Source organism: Magnolia sinica, chromosome 3, assembly GCF_029962835.1.
Source record: "Magnolia sinica isolate HGM2019 chromosome 3, MsV1, whole genome shotgun sequence".
NCBI classification, from domain to species: domain Eukaryota; kingdom Viridiplantae; phylum Streptophyta; class Magnoliopsida; order Magnoliales; family Magnoliaceae; genus Magnolia; species Magnolia sinica.
Window position 1 is genome coordinate 120,874,732 of NC_080575.1, and position 19,012 is coordinate 120,893,743.

The 19,012-nt window shown below is 40.6% G+C and overlaps 1 protein-coding gene and 1 long non-coding RNA gene across 3 annotated transcripts; one reads left to right on the forward strand and one right to left on the reverse strand.

Moving 5' to 3' along the window:
* Positions 1 to 1,018: 1,018 nt before the first annotated feature.
* On the reverse strand, positions 1,019 to 17,437 carry LOC131241004 (protein CONSERVED ONLY IN THE GREEN LINEAGE 160, chloroplastic-like). Of its 2 annotated transcripts, XM_058239609.1 has the most exons (7): positions 17,243 to 17,437; positions 16,996 to 17,095; positions 16,800 to 16,895; positions 7,382 to 7,462; positions 7,160 to 7,251; positions 2,069 to 2,137; positions 1,019 to 1,394 (listed from the first exon to the last, which is right to left on the reverse strand). In XM_058239609.1, the coding sequence occupies exons 1-7, from the start codon at positions 17,356 to 17,358 to the stop codon at positions 1,256 to 1,258; spliced, it is 693 nt and encodes a 230-aa protein (XP_058095592.1). In that variant the 5' UTR covers positions 17,359 to 17,437; the 3' UTR covers positions 1,019 to 1,255. The 2 variants fall into 2 exon arrangements, with proteins under 2 accessions (XP_058095592.1, XP_058095593.1); XM_058239610.1 differs by lacking the exon at positions 2,069 to 2,137 and having other exon boundaries at positions 17,243 to 17,429.
* Positions 5,074 to 6,828, forward strand: LOC131241009 (uncharacterized). Its single transcript, XR_009168923.1, has 3 exons — positions 5,074 to 5,568; positions 6,477 to 6,662; positions 6,746 to 6,828. It is a non-coding gene; the product is annotated as an uncharacterized LOC131241009 (long non-coding RNA).
* Positions 17,438 to 19,012: the final 1,575 nt, after the last annotated feature.

Sequence of the window (19,012 nt, forward strand, 5' to 3'; positions counted from 1 at the left end):
CTCCTAAAGATCTAAAAGATTTCCCCAAAATCTTAGTGTTATCCCAGTATCATTCCTATTCAAGGAATGCCTGTTTTAGAACTAAATCTGCCTTCAAATACCAAAATGCAAACAACATAATTATGATCATAAGTAGAAATTTCAAAATCACAAATTATGTTCTGTTTTCTACAAAATTTGAACTCAGTTTGGTAAACAGAATCTATTGATCTGTAAATTTTAAACCATGTTTGCTAAACAATCAATGTGCTATTCTAGAATCGAAATTAAATATCAAAACACTTTCCATCAGATATTCAACAATCTGCAATTTAAGATACTATAACTTCATTTTATTTGGCGGTTTATGATCCATCTAAGATGGGCCCTTCTGGGTTAAAATTTTAACCTAGTTAAAATACTCGTCCACTTGTGCATTTCCCAAACATGGTTATTTTTCGGCTAGCTGGTTGAACTTTTCCACTTTACCATCTTTGTATCCATAGACACCAGTTCTTCAAGGTAGCAACAGTAAGGACGTATCTGACAGCAGTCATTTTCGCTATTTTCTTGCAAATCCTCGTGTTGGTACTTCTTCTCTTCTTAGAAAAGGAACTAGCTCAGGTTTTCTGTCCTAGACCTCTGTACCCAATAGCTTAAGCATTAACGCACCCTGCTCACATGTTCAACTATATATTGGTGGGGGTATTCCAAAAGCTCCTTAAGAAGCTAAGCAATATGTACACAGGATGGACTTTAATGGCCTGCTTGGGTTTTCACTGATCAACAGAATGTCCTGTCAGCATATCAGCCTGCTGCAGGACATTTGTTTTCTCAGACTAAGTTTAATGCAAGCTAATTATTGTATGGAAAAGAAAACACTTTTCATGATGCTCTTGATGCTATTTTCCATGTCTTTCCCCCCACCTTTTCTACTAATAATTTTCTACTCCAATTTGGTGAAAATTTACCAAACCAATATGAGTGACCAGGTCAACTCACCAAGTCCTAGCTCCTACACAACCCAAAGATATTCATATAGTGCAGTAGGGAAGTGGATTTTTTTTCTCCTCAGGATCTAAAATACATGTACACATAGTGTGGAACATGGTTTTCGACAAACTTCAAATCCAATGCCATAATTCATCCAATTACAGGAAAAAACATGCTTCTCTAGTTTCCATACCTTGAGAAGAAAATGGCACGGCAAAGGTCATGTATAAAAATTGCTGGTTTTCCACAATTGCTGCTTGTTCTCGACAACAATCAGGTTCTTCTATACTTGTTGCTTGTTCTCGACAATAGTCAGGGCCTCCTCGATAGCTTGAATAAAAGTAGTCACCTTGTAGGTGAAAAACCCCACAAGCATTGGTATCAAATCAAGGTGCATGAAGCCATAATCTGGCGCCAGGATCCTGCAAACAGGAGGTGCTGTTAGTGACTCTCTCTTTTCTTTTTCAAAACATAAGTTTTTGAGAGAGGTGGTAAAAGATCCTCGCCCCAGGATATGCATAGGATCCTTGGGCTTTCTGTCTGTAAAAGCTGTGCCCATGCTTTCATGATCTAGACTGCCAATCTGATGGTGCTCACCAAGGATAGATCATATGGCTGATATCTCCTTAACCTTTCAATCAGTGGCCTGCAGGTAGATGGTTAAGAGAAGAAATACAGAAACAATCTGCATTCAACTGAAAAAAGAAGGCCAAATTCCAATCTGGGAGAATATGGGATATGGTCCATCCACTGTGGGGCTATCAGATCAATGAACTGGGATCACTGAAACATGGGCCCCACTGGTACAAACTGACAACCTGAGACACAAGCATATCGTCAAGTCAAGGGATCATATGATTCCTTTTCTTAAGGAACCAAGAAGGAAATGCAACAGATCTAACAAGGACCCAATTGAAGGAGAATGTCGACAGAGATATTCAATTAAGAATTAACAACAGATCCACTGCAGAAAAGAAATTTTCAACAAATGATGCATGATTATGGATGGAGTTCTGCAGCTAAAGATTCTTTTATGAACAAAAATTTTTAAATTTTTTTTTTTCTTAAAGGAAAGCACATCAGTCAATGTACGCACCCATTCCAACAGTTATAAATCATGACCAATGCCACTGGAACCAATAGCCTCGGTTGCCCAATTGCTCCCCTGCCAAGGAACTTCTGTTAGCACATGTTATAAGCTTTGGAATCAAAACTATTTTTCTTTACACACTGCAATCTGAAATGCTGCAAACACAAAACATGACTACAGCTAAGGGTGTCAAAATGTCGGACCAGGTCTTCAGACCTGGCTTGTCATGGATTGGGCTCAGGCCTTGACTCCTATGCCTGTAGGATTGGATTGGGTCTAAAATTTCAAGCATGATTAGTAGTTTTTCCAGGCTCAAGTTAAGCTTGTTGGTGTATCAGGTTGGTATAGGGTGGTAATTTGGGGTTGTATTCTTTTTCACTTTGACTTTTGGTCTATGTGGCTTTTAATAATATTGCAGTATATATCTTTCAAAAAAATTTAATATTGCAGTATTCTTCAAAAATAATTTAACATACATGTAGAAATTGCTTAACAGGCTGGGATTTGGCTTGACAAACTTTCAATCAGGTCAGGATAGGACCAAAAGAACTTAAGCCGCATCAGGTTCAGGTCGTGCTTGGGCCTTGTATTTTCGGTTGGACTCACACTGACCCCATTGCCCATAGAATTCAAGCTAGGTGGAAGAAATGGAGATGTGCCACTGGAATTTTATATGATCATCATGTACCACTCAAACTAATGCAGGGGCATTTCACACCGGGCTCGAGTGGGGTAGCCTGTGGGATGCGGGGACACACTCGGGGTGGGTGGCCCATGTGATTTGGGGCCCACGAGCCCACGAGGGGGGTTCGGCCGAGGTCCTAACCCATGAGATGTGGGGCCTGAGCTATGAGATAAAGGGTTTAATTTGTCATACTCTAACAGTTTGAGCTTTTAGAACAAGTGGTTAATTGTCCTGCAACAAATTGGTATCAGAGCGGGAGGTCTCGCGTTCGAGACTCCTTACCGGGGATGATTAATGCAGTGGCATTTTCACACCGGGCTCGAGTGGGGTAGCCTGTGGGATGTGGGGACACACTCGGGGTGGGTGTCTTGATGACCTATGGTCTAACTGAAGTTATGGCCCTTGGTAGAGTGGAATGGTGGCAAAGGATGCATGTAGCCGACCCCAATTAGTTGGGATAAGGCGATGATGATGGTGGTGGTGGTGGTGATCACGACAATTAAGCATGCTCGAATACAGAATTTTACAGAGTTCAGCCAATGGAAAAGTTAAAAGCAAATGGAGCCACATCTACACCCACTGTGATTGATCACAGATTTATTTATTTTTTTCTACTTTGGTACAACAGTACAGAGTTTTCCCTATTGTATTGCCTAGAACAAAATAGTAGGTACCATTATCAATCACGGTGGGTGTAGATAATATTTCCAAAAGCCAATTAGAATTGTATTTCTCAGTTCAGTTAATATTTTCAAATTTTTGATGTTAAAAATTCAATATATAATAATTTCAAGAGGATGTTGTATGTACTTGATAACTCCTAGCTCCATCTGCCATATGTATGTAAATCAGTGAGCCAACCAACCCTGCGCCAAAGCTGAAGAAGGAAGAAATGCATTGGAATGAGAATGAAGCTGGTAGAACTCATATGAGGAAACTTTGTGCCCTTACGCACGTACAGTATGAGTAGCCTTGTACAAATGCCATTTGACATAAATAGACAGACGACAAAGTGACTGTGGGGGTTTGATAGCCCCATATGCAAATGCACATTCCAAACTGGCACACGTATGGGACATCGTGTGTAAGACATCAGCGCCGTGTATCAGGTGGGACCTGACCTCTAGATGATCTTGCCAACAGATGTTCAACTATAAGGTAGGCCACATGTGCATTAACTAACTGGTGGCCAAGAAAAACTTGGAAGATTTTTTAGAGCATCCACTGTTTCCATACATGTGTCGCCCACCTGATGTTTAAAGTTAAACAGCTTGTGTTTTTGTACAAATAATCTATATGGTGGGTCCCACCAGGTCTACGGCTTGGATATCCTCCACTAGTGCCAGTTTGGCACATGTGGCTGCATTGTGGGCTAGCAATTCTCCGACTATTGAAAGAAAAGATAAATGGTTCTTTGCAAAGGAACCTGTCAAGTGCTGATGGAAAAGTAATGGGGCCATCGAGAGAGAGAGAGAGGGAGGTAAACAATGTAACAGAGATCATGGTTGAACTGTTTCAGAAAAGAATATTTCATCAACAATGTTGCAAGGGAGCTAAGGAATCTCCAAAATAGTAGGAGATAATCTAAAGACTCCGTCATTCACCAAAAGGTTGGCAGCCTCATTCCCTTTGGCATGTTGAAACAGTATATCAAGAAGAATCAGGAGATCACAGACCTAATAATCTACGGTATCCGCAACTCTCCATTTCATTGGTCATTTAAAAAGAAACCTCTTATGACACCTTCCACCATTAAAGGACCAATAAAAGTGCTAACCCTGGAAAAAAAAAAAAAAAAAAAACCCTACAAAATCTAATCTGACAATACACTTGTATGATCCCTGATATGTCCAATTTCTCCTAGAAATGGATTGCCCAACTAGCAACCATCAAATTTACTTAGAAAACTCGTCCATGAAGCTTCTCTCGTATTCATATGATCTCCATTTCTTTCATTCTTCAGATTATAATGCTGAAATTTGTTATATTTATAGTTGCATGAAGCATGAAGCATGAAGCAAAGTGGCAACAGATTTAGGCCCAAGAGAAAGCCTTTGTTTCACACCCACACACACCACAATGGTTACTTGAACCCATGACCTTAGTGTTGAAAATCTTGTGAGTCTACCACTAAGCCATGAGTAAGGACCCGAGTGGCACCTGGTTAGAAGGACCATGCAACTAAGGTTATATTCTCTCAAGGCTCAACAGACATTGATTTCATAAAAGAGTGCCATACTCAATGAACAACAATCTTTCTTTATCCAAGTAACAGTGTGGTGGTTGAAGTCTATGGGAGTTTGATGACCCATTGTTGGGGAAATTGTAATGGTGGCTATTAAATGGGAGAAAATAGCTCTGAGCCTCTCCTAGAGCAGTGTACAATACCGTACAAGATATTAAACATAGACGGTCTGAGGTTATTAATTCAATAACCAGTACTTGCTAGGGCAATGCAGCTTGCTAGGGCAACGCATGCAAAAACTAGGGCATTGAGTTTTGTTTCCTGCAAATGTGAGGTGCTCATCAATTGCATACCCTGCAGTATGCTTCCAAACATGGCTCCACATCTAGAATATGTTGAAACCAAAAAGGTCATTTTCTCATATCAAATCTATACCATCAGATGGGAGGGCACATAAAATTGTGATCTTGGAATACATATCAAAGTTTGTGCAGTATTTTGCACCAATAGTTGCCTTCCTCAATTTGAATTGAAGTTTAAGCAGTCATTTCTAAGGATATAAAAGACAATATTTGCTAGTTGTCAGTTCATAGAGTTCCTTCCAGTGGAGTGTTGTTGCAGAAGCTTAGAGTAACAGTGATGCGGACATCAGTGGTGCGCCCTTTAGAGTGGACCAGAGGAGAAGGCGTCACAGAAAGAGTACCAATGCGGAAGAGTTGATGTGGATGGACGACGGGTCCATTGGACCCACTTTCTGACGTGCTACGAGTGTAGGAGTGGCATGACCGCACCCTGACCATAGATCCATGGGTCGGATTTCACACCCTCCCACACGGGTGTTCACCCCGACCATAGATCCATGAGTCGGATTTCACACCCTACCATATGGGTGTTTTAGTTTTGGACTTTTTTTTGTTATTTTTCTTGTTTCAGGAACTTTATTGCACTTTTACTTTTTCCATAGCTTATATATACATTGTGAGGAACCCTATTTTCGTTATCATTGAATGAATAAGAATTCGTCTATTTTCTTCCTCTTTATTCAAGAGATTATGGTTTTAGGATTGACCCTTGGGTGTTGAGGATTCTACCCTGAATTCGGGTTTCCCTCTTTCTAAGATCTTTGAGGTGTATGAAAAGGTAAGAATCATCCTCCTCCTTTTCTTCTGACAACAATGGACCTATGCTTTCTTCATCTCGAACCCCTCATCCTTCACCCCTTTTGTTTCTCTTTGGATACCCCTTTCTAGTTCGAACAAAAAAGAGAGATAGTTAGTTAGTAGAATCAGATCCAAGCTTACTCGTAGACTGACTTATACTAGATCTAGGATCTCCTCATATCCCGAGGTCCTCCCTTTTTATTGTTTACGTGATCTTATACTAAGGGGCATGATCCTGACGGAATAACCTCATCTTTGTGTTGAGATTTACCTAATCTCTTTGTTTGGAAATAATTAGTTAATTGGCGTATTTATTTGAATATTCTTTAACCTGATTATACATGCATCTAGGGTTAGGTTATCACATGTCCCTGCATCAAACAGGCTTCCCATTGATTTCTGCAGGAGAATAATAGAAGTGAAAGCTCAACAACTACATAATCCAGAAGCACCAGATTGAGTTTCTCAATGGTCTCATCCATTAAATGGACTTGAAAAATCATCCACAAAACCGTAAACTAACTCAGCAGAGGGAAAGGGAAAGAGCAATCCCTATAGGCAGTAACTTCAGTCCCATGGCCCAAAAGAAAGAACCACTAACTTAGACCTATGAACCTCAAATTTAATATCTTAGCTTTAGAACAGGATTTCAGGATCAACTGCTAATATGAAATTTATCAATGCATGTTTCATTTTTCCTACTGGCTTGAAACAATTTAGATACAGAAATTGAGGGAAGGGGGGGGGGGGGGGGGTGGGATGGAGCTCTCTTTCCCAAGGAGAAGTCATTGCACATATTTAATCCTCCCATTTGATTCAGAGTGGTTCTCTAATTTTACCTAGTATGCCTCCAAAGGCATTGCAGGATACTGGCCAGAATGGCCAGAAATAGCAAAATTGTCCACTGGCTTTTTTTTCTGGCTGAAACAATAGAAACAGATGAAATGGCTGTAGCAGACCAGAAGACCAGAACAAAGAGTTGTGCATTTCAAATCCTGTAACCTTACTGGTGCAAAACGGTGGGGCCAGAATGAAACTACGTCGATGAACACACTCATCTTTCTTACCTAGCTGCGATTTCTGGAGAGTAAGAAACGTAAGCAGAGAATACACCAACGCCACCTATCCCCAACGTGAGGATTTGCAACTTCTGCTTCAACTGCAAAAGTAATTATGAAACGTATAAAATGTCAACAGCTCGATGGACTTTCCACAAATAATGTAGTCATGCACCAACAAAAGTAAAGAATTCAGAGGATTGCCAATAGTTCATCTGCATAGATAAATACCTTAAAATACTGCTCCCTTGATTGAGCTGCCAATACTTTTGGATCCCCTCTCTCCCTTTTCGACTCACGCAGCATGACTTCCTGTAAATGGAAGCTATGTCAGAAGCCCAAGATAGAGATTATTAAAACATATGATAAAAGTAAAAAAAGAATCACACATGTTCATCTCCATCTGTGATTGATTATTTCCTTCCCATTTTTTTAATAGCATTTCCAGCCCAAACCATGAATCTACAAAATGAGAAAACGGCCTTTGATGAAAAACTCTTTGCCTAAACAAGCATAACAGTCTCAACAACTGATTTGCCAAAGAATGGAAGTACTAGATTAGAGGAGTTCAAATTCATTGCAAGTTCTACTCTTATAATGTGTGAGAGTTCTCTGTATAATATATGTGTTTCATCATCATCATCATTGCCCAGTCACAGCTATTTGGGGTCGGAATTACTTATCCTGTTTCGCAAATCACAAGATTCAAGACAAGAATTCTTGTGATTGATTAATAAAAGTTTCACCTTACTGGCTTACCCGAGCTTGGGACAATCTGGCATGTTGCTACCAGGCAAAGTTCCGTACTTATGCACAGTATTTAAAAACAGGACAGACATGAGAGATGATGCCGGATATGAACAGAGGCGTCATATAGCCACACAAGTGACCCTGGAAACACAAACACAGCAGCTAGGGGTGTCAAAGGGCCAGGTCTGGGTCAGCCCAACCCCGACCCAAACCCAAAACACACCAAATGTTAGGCCAGAGCCCAGCCTGATTGAAAATTTGTCAAGCCTAAGCCCAGTCTGTTAAGCAATTTCTACATGTTTATTGATGGTACACCTATCTAAACAACTAATATACATCAGTAGTATGATGAGGATGGCCCCATTCCAAGCTAGACTGATCTGACTGGATGGAGCAATGAGCTAGACCTGATCCTGGCACGGCTACTAATTAGGCCTAAACTTTTAGACCAGATCCCACCTGATGGACCTAGGAATCTTGGCCCAGACCTAAATACCTGACAGGCTTGCCAGACCCATTGACACCCTTAATACCAAAACATACACAGAGCATCTTAAAATGTTTTAAATATAAATAGTAGTTCATACATGCATAAGTTGTGGGAAAATGTATAAACATCACTTGAAATAGATTAAAACTGTATAGCTAGTGCATGAATACTGCTAAACTAATAAACTTGTTAACATTTTCCCCCTGTAATTTGGACACAAGCATGTCTTGGCATCAGACAAGGATATGGGGTGTGGAGCATAGTAGCTTTTAATGGTCTGATTTGCTCGCATGCCCATAGAAAATTAAAATAGCAAATTGTATTGAGAGCTAATCTCCAACAATCAGGTGTAGGTTAACCTACAACCTTTTTTACAAGCATTTTTCTCTTGAAATAAATAAATAGTTATATGTATGCATGTGTGCAGGTATGTATGTATGTATGTACATGCGCGTGCACACACACATTCAACAGAAAAATTGGAAAGGTATAAAAAATGGGTTGTAGCACACAATCAGTCGTAGGTGATCAGTCCTCTATTGCAATTACTTATTGTAAGAAGCCCAATAAATAAAGAAAACAACAAACTTCTATTTATTTGTGGAAGGTGTGATGAGGCTACAGACATCTCTAGTATAGAAGGGAACATTGATTTGGTTGAAGCGCTTGAAAAAGGATGAGAGGAAGACCTAAAAGGACTTGGATCAATTTGGGGAGATTGGATATGAAATCTTGTTCACTTACCAAGGATGGGCCTTCAATAGGATCAATTTATATTTAAGTTGTGATGAAGCTACAGACAGCTCTAGTATCTTGTTCACTTGGATCAATTTATGTGTAAGGTGTGATGAAGCTACAGACAGCTCTAGTATGGAAGGGAACATTGATTTGGTTGAAGCGTCTGAAAAAGGATGAGAGGAAGACCTAAAAGGACTTGGATCAATTTGGTGAGATTGGATATGAAATCTTGTTCACTTACGAAGGATAGGGCCTTTGATAGGATTGACTAGTGAAATGATACTCAGAAAGCCAATCCCAAATAGCTAGGGAAGGCTATGACAATGATGATGAATTATGTATGTGATGTAGGACAATTAACCACTTGCTCTAAAAGCTCGAACTGATAGAGCATGGCGAATTAATCCCTTTTATCTCATAGCCCATGCCCCACATCCCATGGGTTAGGACCTCAGCCGAACCCCTCTCGTGGGCCCCACTTCACATGGGTTCCACTTCACATAAGCTACCCACCTCACACGGGCCACCCACCCCGAGTGTGCCCCTACATCCCACAGGCCACCCACTTGAGCCCGGTGTGAAAATGCCCCTGCATTAGTATGTGTAAAAGGGATCCTTGAAATAAAATATTATAATAATTTGCGAATATTAGGTTTTTCTATGAGCCATTCCCAGGAGTGTCAAACATACTGACATGAACACATGAACATGGATGATTTAAAATATATATAAGGTGTCATCGGGTTTTTCATAATTGATGGGCTGGCATGGGTGTCATGGGAATCTTTTTGGAAATGGAGTGTCCTTGTTGCATAAACTTCCACTCTTCAAAAGAACTCTTCAATGTCATTGCCCTCAACAAGAAGAGCTAAAGCAATGTTCACAGGGTGGTACTTATGTAATAAAATTTGGTATTTCTGTTATTCTCATGAGTCAGTGGAGGAACAATGCTCACTTACACTGCCACCAGTTGCAGCTTTATTTGCCCGATCCCACTTCTCTCGATCCCATCGAGTAGGAACAAATCTCCATCTAGGTGTCGCATTCCCACCACTCTGGAAAAATCATTTTCTTCTGCTGCTTAGTGAAAACCACAATCCAATAAAAATCAAGATAATTGCAATGGTATCTTAAAAACCAAACAGTTTATCTTGCTTCAGCCAACAAATGTCCACGCCTCGCAGCCTCAACTTGCAGTTCTGACACAGGCTTTGGAGGAGGCAATGTGAGCTCTTTACTCAGATCAATGTCCACACTATACATTGATGATAAACGTAAATCCTTCTAGAATGTTTTAAAAAAGAAGAAGAAGAAGAAGAAACAAACATCTAGTTTCCTTTTCTATTATGTAGATATTTTTTTCCAAGAAAACTATTCGAAGGCAGAAGATAAAAAAACAAACCTGTCAAGGCTCATGGCTCTGTTTAGGCTTAGAAAACCTGAATCCTCCTGCTCCCCAAAAAGAAGAAGAAAAAGAACAAAAGTTAAAATTTGTCTACTCTGCTTATACAGGTGCATCAATCATGCATTATCCTTAAAGTTGATATCCATCCATTACCAAAACTTTCATGAACAAGGAAATATGCAATGCCAACATTTACAAAAGGGTCATAACAGCGCTACAGTGGCCGTTATAATGGCAAAGGTCACCCTATGTTTCATTTTGTCACGAAAAAGACCTGTTAAATAACAGCCACTATTTTCAAAATAATGGCCATTATCTATTCAACAGCCTTGTATAACAGAACAACAGAATAAGTTATGAATTACAAGTAAATGGGCATGTATGATGTGCATGGAGAGAGAAAACTGTTTGCGAGTCATGGGAGAGAGGAGAGGTGAAGCAGTGCAAAAGACAAGTTTCTTTTGGTGGAGCCGGACACCACCATTTTGAAGATGGTGATAACTCATTCTCCTTACATGTAGCATTCATGTACACTATCCAAACCATCCAAATTGCGGGGCACAGTAAAATTATACTGACCAAGCAATCATAACCATCTAATTGATGGCCATGAAATGGATGCTTAAAAGTAAAATAGTGAATTTCCAAAATTCCAGGGGTGAAATCAGATGGTTAGTATCATTTTCTCAATGTAACTTCTAGGTTATGCTCTATCCAAAATTGAGTCAACGATTTTAGATGGTCTAGATTTCTGCACAGCTGTGCCATGTGTATGGTCAAAGAGTTGCCACCATTTTTTAAATGGTGGTGAAATGCCATAGGAGTCCCACCATTTTTGGGGGAGAGAGGACCATGAAACAACCATGAATAAAATGGTGTTGAACTACCATGGAATCTCATCACTTTTGGTGGAGGGCACGATGAATCAACTTAATATGGAGCTTCACCCCACTCACCTAATGCTCTTACTTTTGCTTAAAATCCCTCATTTCTTAAGGCACAGTTTAATGAGACATGATCCAGAGAGCTGAGTGTATGGAAACCTTCTGATGCATGCAGTTGCATTTACACTCATTGGCATCCACATCAAGTCCAGTTCATTAGGTATTTGTGTCCACTCTTCTTCTGCTACTTGCCAAATATTGCAACAGCCAGATGGTCCTGAACATTTGCAACTAGGCATACCTTCTATGAGCAATCTTCACCATCCATTGTTTGCATGCCACAGAACTGAGCAGTTTGGACCATTCTATTAATCTAATTCTTTTTTAGGCAGACAAGAAGAATGCACTGGACCTAATGGATTGTCCAAGTAGCTGATGTGGATGGCAACGACTCCAGATGCAACTATGAGCATGGGAAGGTCTCCATATACTTAGCCCGTCAAAGAGGATTGCCCAAGCCTATGTCTAACCACTGCCCTTTTTTTTAAAGATGACAAAATTTTATTAAAAGCGGAAAACAACTACAAGCAAAGCCTACAACAAATAAAAACATAGCAACAACAAGCAAAGCCTACAATAAAGAAAAACATAGCAACAACAACAATGGGACATCGAGGCAACACCCCAAGAAAATCCATATTACAACCCTTTAGTTGCAATATAGAAGAAGCCCATTCAATAATTAAAAATGTAGCCCTTTGGGAAGTGTCATCTACCGATTTCTTGGAATTATCAAAGCATCTAGTATTTCTCTTTTTCCAGACCGCCCACCAAATAGCAAGCAAAGCCATTCTCTAAAGCATACAAAGCAAGCAGACAGTGGCTCACCGACTTCAACAGGACCAAACAATAAGGAAACGGCCCAAATTTGGGGGCATTTCTCTCTGACTGTAAACCGGGAGGAGCTGAAATCTTTTCTGTGTTTGAGACAACCCAAAGGGGTTGAATATATGGAGATTACAGTCATCTATACAAGGAAAATAATAAAAGCAGAATCCTCTAGCTATGGAAACGAACTATACAAGGTATACTAGCTGTACAAGGTATGTGAGTCTGTCTAACATCCCCCCTCAAACTAATGCTGGTCATCGATAAGTAATAGTTTGCCAACTAGAAATGAGTGACGTGCAGAAGTGAGGGACTTGGTGAAAATGTCAGCAATCTGATCATGGGATGCAACATGTGGAAGAGAAATGAGCCCAGACTGAAATTTTTCGTGGATAAAGTGACAATCAACTTCAATATGTTTCGTCCGTTTATGAAAAACCGGGTTAGAGGCAATCTGAATAGCACTTAGATTGTCGACATGGAGTAGAGTAGGATTCTGCAGAGGAATGCCCAAGTCAGAAAGAAGTCCACGTAACCAGACAAGCTCACTACACGCAGTGGACATCGCCCGATACTCGGCTTCTGTGCTCGATTTGGAAATATTGGCCTGCTTCTTACACTTCCAAGAGATGAGAGAAGTGCCAAGAAAAACATAGTAGCCAGTGGTAGATCTTCGTGTGAGAGTGCAACCGGCCCAATCAACATTCGAATAAGCACGAAAGTCCAGAGTCGCCGTGGAGGAGAAGAACAGGGATCGATCTAGAGTCCCATGTAGGTACCGGAGGATGCGCAACACCGCAGTCATATAAAGAGTCCGAGGAGCAGAAACAAACTGACTGACGACTTGGACAGCGTAGGCAATATTAGGGCGAGTCATAGTTAAGTAAATCTGACTCCCAACCAAACGACGGTATAAGTCGGGCTGTGCAAGTAGATCACCATTGTCATGGCTATATTGAACGTTAAGTTCTAAGGGAGTCTGAACTGTCTTCTGATCCGTCAATGATGCTAAGGCGAGAAGATCCTTGGTATATTTACGCTGGCTGACTAAGATCCCACGTTTAGAATGTGAAAATTCAAGCCCAAGAAAGTATGTAAGATGGCCGAGGTCTTTCATCTTGAAGGATGATTGCAGAACTTCCTTTAAATTCGAGATGCCAGTAGCATCGCTACCAGTCAGAAGTAGGTCATCAACATAGACGAGAACAATGACAATTTCAAGAACAGTGGTGCGCAAAAATAAGGATGGGTCATGAGTCTCATAACCACTTTGAGTAAAGCCAACACCGGTAACAACATCTTGAAAGCATTGGAACCATGCCCGAGGTGCCTGTTTTAGGCCATACAGGGCTTTCTTTAGGCGACATACCTTATTATTAGGAATTAAAGAACTAGGAGGAGGTTTCATGGAGGTCTCCATGAAGAAAGGCATTTTTCACATCCATCTGAGCAAGTGGCCAAGAGCGAATGGAAGATATTGCCAAAAGAGTATGAACAGTTTTCATCTTGGCCAAGGGAGCGAATGTCTCATCATAATCAATTTCGTATTTCTGTTTGTATCCCTGAGCGACAAGTCGAGCCTTGTATCGATCCCATGATCCATCAGACTTGAGCTTGACAGAATAAATCCATTTGTTACCAATTAGCTGTCGGTCAGCGGATCGAGTGACAATGTCCCATGTATGATTATCATCCAATGCTGCAAGTTCTTCTGCCATTGCCTTCTTCCAACAATCATGAGTGGCTGCCTGAGAGTATGAAGTAGGAATAGAAACAGTATCCAGAGTAGCAGTCATGGTAGACATAGAGCATATCAAGCGATCAGGCGCTCAATGTACACGATCGGAATGACGTATCGAGGTAGGTTCAGGATTTGCAACAGGTACAGTAAGTGCGGGTTGAGTAATAGATGGTGGAGTTGTACGTGGTCGACACGAGTAAATCTGCAATGGACGAGAGAGAGTACTCGAGGCAAAAGGAATATCAGGAAAGATTGTTAGACCAAGAGAATTTGGGGCATGCGGAGGAGGAAGAGATGAATGAAAGGCAACATGTTTAAGAAAAACAACATGTCGTGAAACCCGAACACGACAAGAAACCAGATCATAACATCGAAAACCCTTCTGAGTTTCTCCAAATCCCAAATACATACATTTGATCAATTTTGGAGATAGTTTGTTACGCTCACGTGAAGCCAGGTGAACATAACAGACACAACCAAAAACACGAAATGTGGAATATGCAGGAGGTAAGTCATTGAGAACAAAGTATGGAGATTTACTGTTCAGAACGTTGGTTGACATCCGGTTAATCAAGTAGACTGAATGTAACATTGCTTCCGCCCAGAAAGAACGAGGAACACTCATAACAGTCATCAGGGTGTTGGTAGTTTCAACAATATAATAATTTTTTCGTTCAGCCACCCCGTTCTGTTGTGGAGTATTAGAACAGGTGGTCTGATGAATAATCCCATGACCCTGAAGAAATGTACGAAAATCTGTTAAGAGAAATTCCCCCCTGAGTCAAAGCGGAGATTTTGAACGGGAACCCGAAATTGAGTCTCCACCATAGAGTAAAATATCTTGAATTTTTCAAAAACCCGTGACTTCGAGTGTAGAAAGTAAATCCAACTGTAACGGGTGAAATCATCAATGAATATAACATAGTATCGTAACCCAGAGAGAGACATAATTGGTGAAGGACCCCAGACATCTGTATGCACTAGTTCAAACATAGAAGATGATTTCGTAGTACTTAGAGGAAAAGGAATACACTTACTTTTTGAAAGACAACAAGATGAACAAGAATAATCCAAATCTTTTTTATTAAGAAAAATGTTCCCTAACATGCTAGAAGAAAATAACGGAATTAACCGATCGGAATGTGGATGACCCAGGCGAAAGTACCACAGTTTCCACAATTTATTTGCCGAACAAATATCTGATGAAGATGGAGAAAAGAAACAACGAGCCGGAGTGACAGATGGATCAAAGTCCAGCATGTACAGACAACCATGCCGCCTACCCATCCCAAGTACCTTCCCCGTTGCTAAATCCTGCACAAAACAACAGTTGGGAAGAAATATGACTAAGCAGTTATTGGATGTGAGTTGACCAACTGAAATTAAATTGGAGGAGAGGTTAGGGACATGAAACCCATCACGAAGGGTGAACTGGTGATGAACAGAAGGAGAGAAAGTCAATGATCCAACGGACTGAATAAGTAGTCTAGTGTCATCCGCAGTAGAAATAGCCTGATTTCTGGTGTAGGGACGAATGTCATGAAGATGGGATACAGCACCGGTCTTATGATTGGAAGAATCCGAATCGAAGAACCATGTAGAAGATGGGAATATACCTAACATACCAGTCGTAGAAAGGGCCTGAACGATTTGTTGGAGCATAGCAGGAGTTAAAGGCGATGAAAGACCTTCAGCTAAAATAGTAAATGCAGAATCACTAACAGACGGCTCAGAAGAAAAAGTGGTGGCAGTAGCAGAAAGAGCACAACCACGGCCACGACCACGGCCACCACGTCCACGACCGAAAGAAGATGCATAGGCACATGTTCGGCAGTCCTAAATACTATGACCAGTCCATCGACAATAAGCGCACCATTCTTTTCATTGAGCGACAACATGACCCAACTGTAAACCGAGACGAGCTGAAAGCTTTTGTGTATTTGAGACAACCCAAAGGGGTTGAATATATAGAGATTACAGCATCTATACAAGGAAAGAAATAAAATCAGAATCAACTATATAAGGTATGCTAGCTATACAAGGTCTATACAAGGTATGTTTCAGCCTGTCTAACATCCCCCTTCAAACTAATGCGGGTCATCGACAAGTAATAGTTTGCCAACGAGAAATGAGTGACGTGCAGAAGTTAGGGACTTGGTGAAAATGTCTGCAATCTGATCATGGGATGCAACATGTGGTAGAGAAATGAGCCCAGACTGAAATTTCTCACGGATAAAGTGACAGTCAACTTCAATATGCTTCCTCGTGGGCCCCACTTCACATGGGTTCCACTTCACACAAGCCACCCACCTCATACAGGCCACCCACCCCGAGTGTGCCCCTACATCTCACAGGCCACCCACTTGAGCCCGGTGTGAAAATGCCCCTGCATTAGTATGTGTAAAAGGGATCCTCGAAATAAAATATTATAATAATTTGCGAATATTAGGTTTTTCTATGAGCCATTCCCAGGAGTATCAAACATACTGACACGAACACATGAACATGGATGATTTAAAATATATATAAGGTGTCATCGGGTTTTTCATAATTGATGGGCTGGCATGGGTGTCATGGGAATCTTTTTGGAAATGGAGTGTCCTTGTTGCATAAACTTCCACTCTTCAAAAGAACTCTTCAATGTCATTGCCCTCAACAAGAAGAGCTAAAGCAATGTTCACAGGGTGGTACTTATGTATTAAAATTTTGGTATTTCTGTTATTCTCATGAGTCAGTGGAGGAACAATGCTCACACTGCCACCAGTTGCAGCTTTATTTGCCCGATCCCACTTCTCTTGTTCCCATCGAGTAGGAACAAATCTCCATCTAGGTGTCGCATTCCCACCACTCTGGAAAAATCATTTTCTTCTGCTGCTTAGTGAAAACCACAATCCAATAAAAATCAAGATAATTGCAATGGCATCTTAAAAACCAAACAGTTTATCTTACTTCAGCCAACAAACGTCCACGCCTCGCAGCCTCAACTTGCAGTTCTGACACAGGCTTTGGAGGAGGCAATGTGAGCTCTTTACTCAGATCAATGTCCACACTATACATTGATGATAAACGTAAATCCTTCTAGAATGTTTTAAAAAAGAAGAAGAAGAAGAAGAAACAAACATCTAGTTTCCTTTTCTATTATGTAGATATTTTTTTCCAAGAAAACTATTCGAATGCAGAAGATAAAAAAACAAACCTGTCAAGGCTCATGGCTCTGTTTAGGCTTAGAAAACCTGAATCCTCCTGCTCCCCAAAAAGAAGAAGAAAAAGAACAAAAGTTAAAATTTGTCTACTCTGCTTATACAGGTGCATCAATCATGCATTATCCTTAAAGTTGATATCCATCCATTACCAAAACTTTCATGAACAAGGAAATATGCAATGCCAACGTTTACAAAAGGGTCATAACAGCGCTACAGTGGCCGTTATAATGGCATAGGTCACCCTATGTTTCATTTTGTCACGAAAAAGACCTGTTAAATAACAGCCACTATTTTCAAAATAATGGCCATTATCTATTCAAAAGCCTTGTATAACAGAACAACAGAATAAGTTATGAATTACAAGTAAATTGGCATGTATGATGTGCATGGAGAGAGAAAACTGTTTGCGAGTCATGGGAGAGAGGAGAGGTGAAGCAGTGCAAAAGACAAGTTTCTTTTGGTGGAGCCGGACACCACCATTTTGAAGATGGTGATGACTCATTCTCCTTACATGTAGCATTCATGTACACTATCTCCAAATTGCGGGGCACAGTAAAATTATACTGACCAAGCAATCATAACCATCTAATTGATGGCCATGAAATGGATGCTTAAAAGTAAAATAGTGAAATTTCAAAATTCCAGGGGTGAAATCAGATGGTTAGTATCATTTTCTCAATGTAACTTATAGGTTATGCTCTATCCAAAATTGAGTCAACGATTTTGGATGGTCTAGATTTCTGCACAGCTGTGCCATGTGTATGGTCAAAGAGTTGCCACCATTTTTAAAATGGTGGTGAAATGCCATAGGAGTCCCGCCATTTTTGGGGGAGAGAGGACCATGAATAAAATGGTGTTGAACTACCATAGAATCTCGTCACTTTTGGTGGAGGGCACCATTAATCAACTTAATATGGAGCTTCACCCCACTCACCTAAATGCTCTTTCTTTTGCTTAAAATCCCTCATTTCTTAAGGCACAGTTTAATGAGACATGATCCAGAGAGCTGAGTGTATGGAAACCTTCTGATGCATGCAGTTGCATTTACACTCATTGGCATCCACATCAAGTCCAGTTCATTAGGTATTTGTGTCCACTCTTCTTCTGCTACTTGCCAAATATTGCAACAGCCAGATGGTCCTCAACATTTGCAACTAGGCATACCTTCTATGAGCAATCTTCACCATCCATTTTTTGCATGCCACAGAACTGAGCAGTTTGGACCATTCTATTAATCTGTTTCTTTTTTAGGCAGACAAGAAGAATGGACTGGACCTAATGGATTGTCCAAGTAGCTGATGTGGATGGTAACGACTCCAGATGCAACTATGAGCATGGGAAGGTCTCCATATACTTAGCCCACCTGATGGTCTCCCAAGTTTAATAATTTCAAAAAACTAACTGCATACAAAGAAAAACATAGCAACAACAAAGGGACATCGAGGCAACAACCCAACTACGCCCCAAGAAAATCCATATTACAACCCTTTAGTTGCAATACAGAAGAAGCCCATTCAAAAATTAAAAATCTAGCCCTTTGGGAAGTGTCATCTATCGATTTCTTGGAATTATCAAAGCATCTAGCATTTCTCTTTTTCCAGACCGCCCACCAAATAGCAAGCAAAGCCATTCTCTAAAGCATATTCTTGGATTTTCTAAGACCCATGCCATACAAAGCAAGCAGACATTGGCTCACCGACTTCAACAAGGACCCAAATTTGGGGGCATTTCTCTCTGACCACTGCCCTACTGTCCTGGAAGTA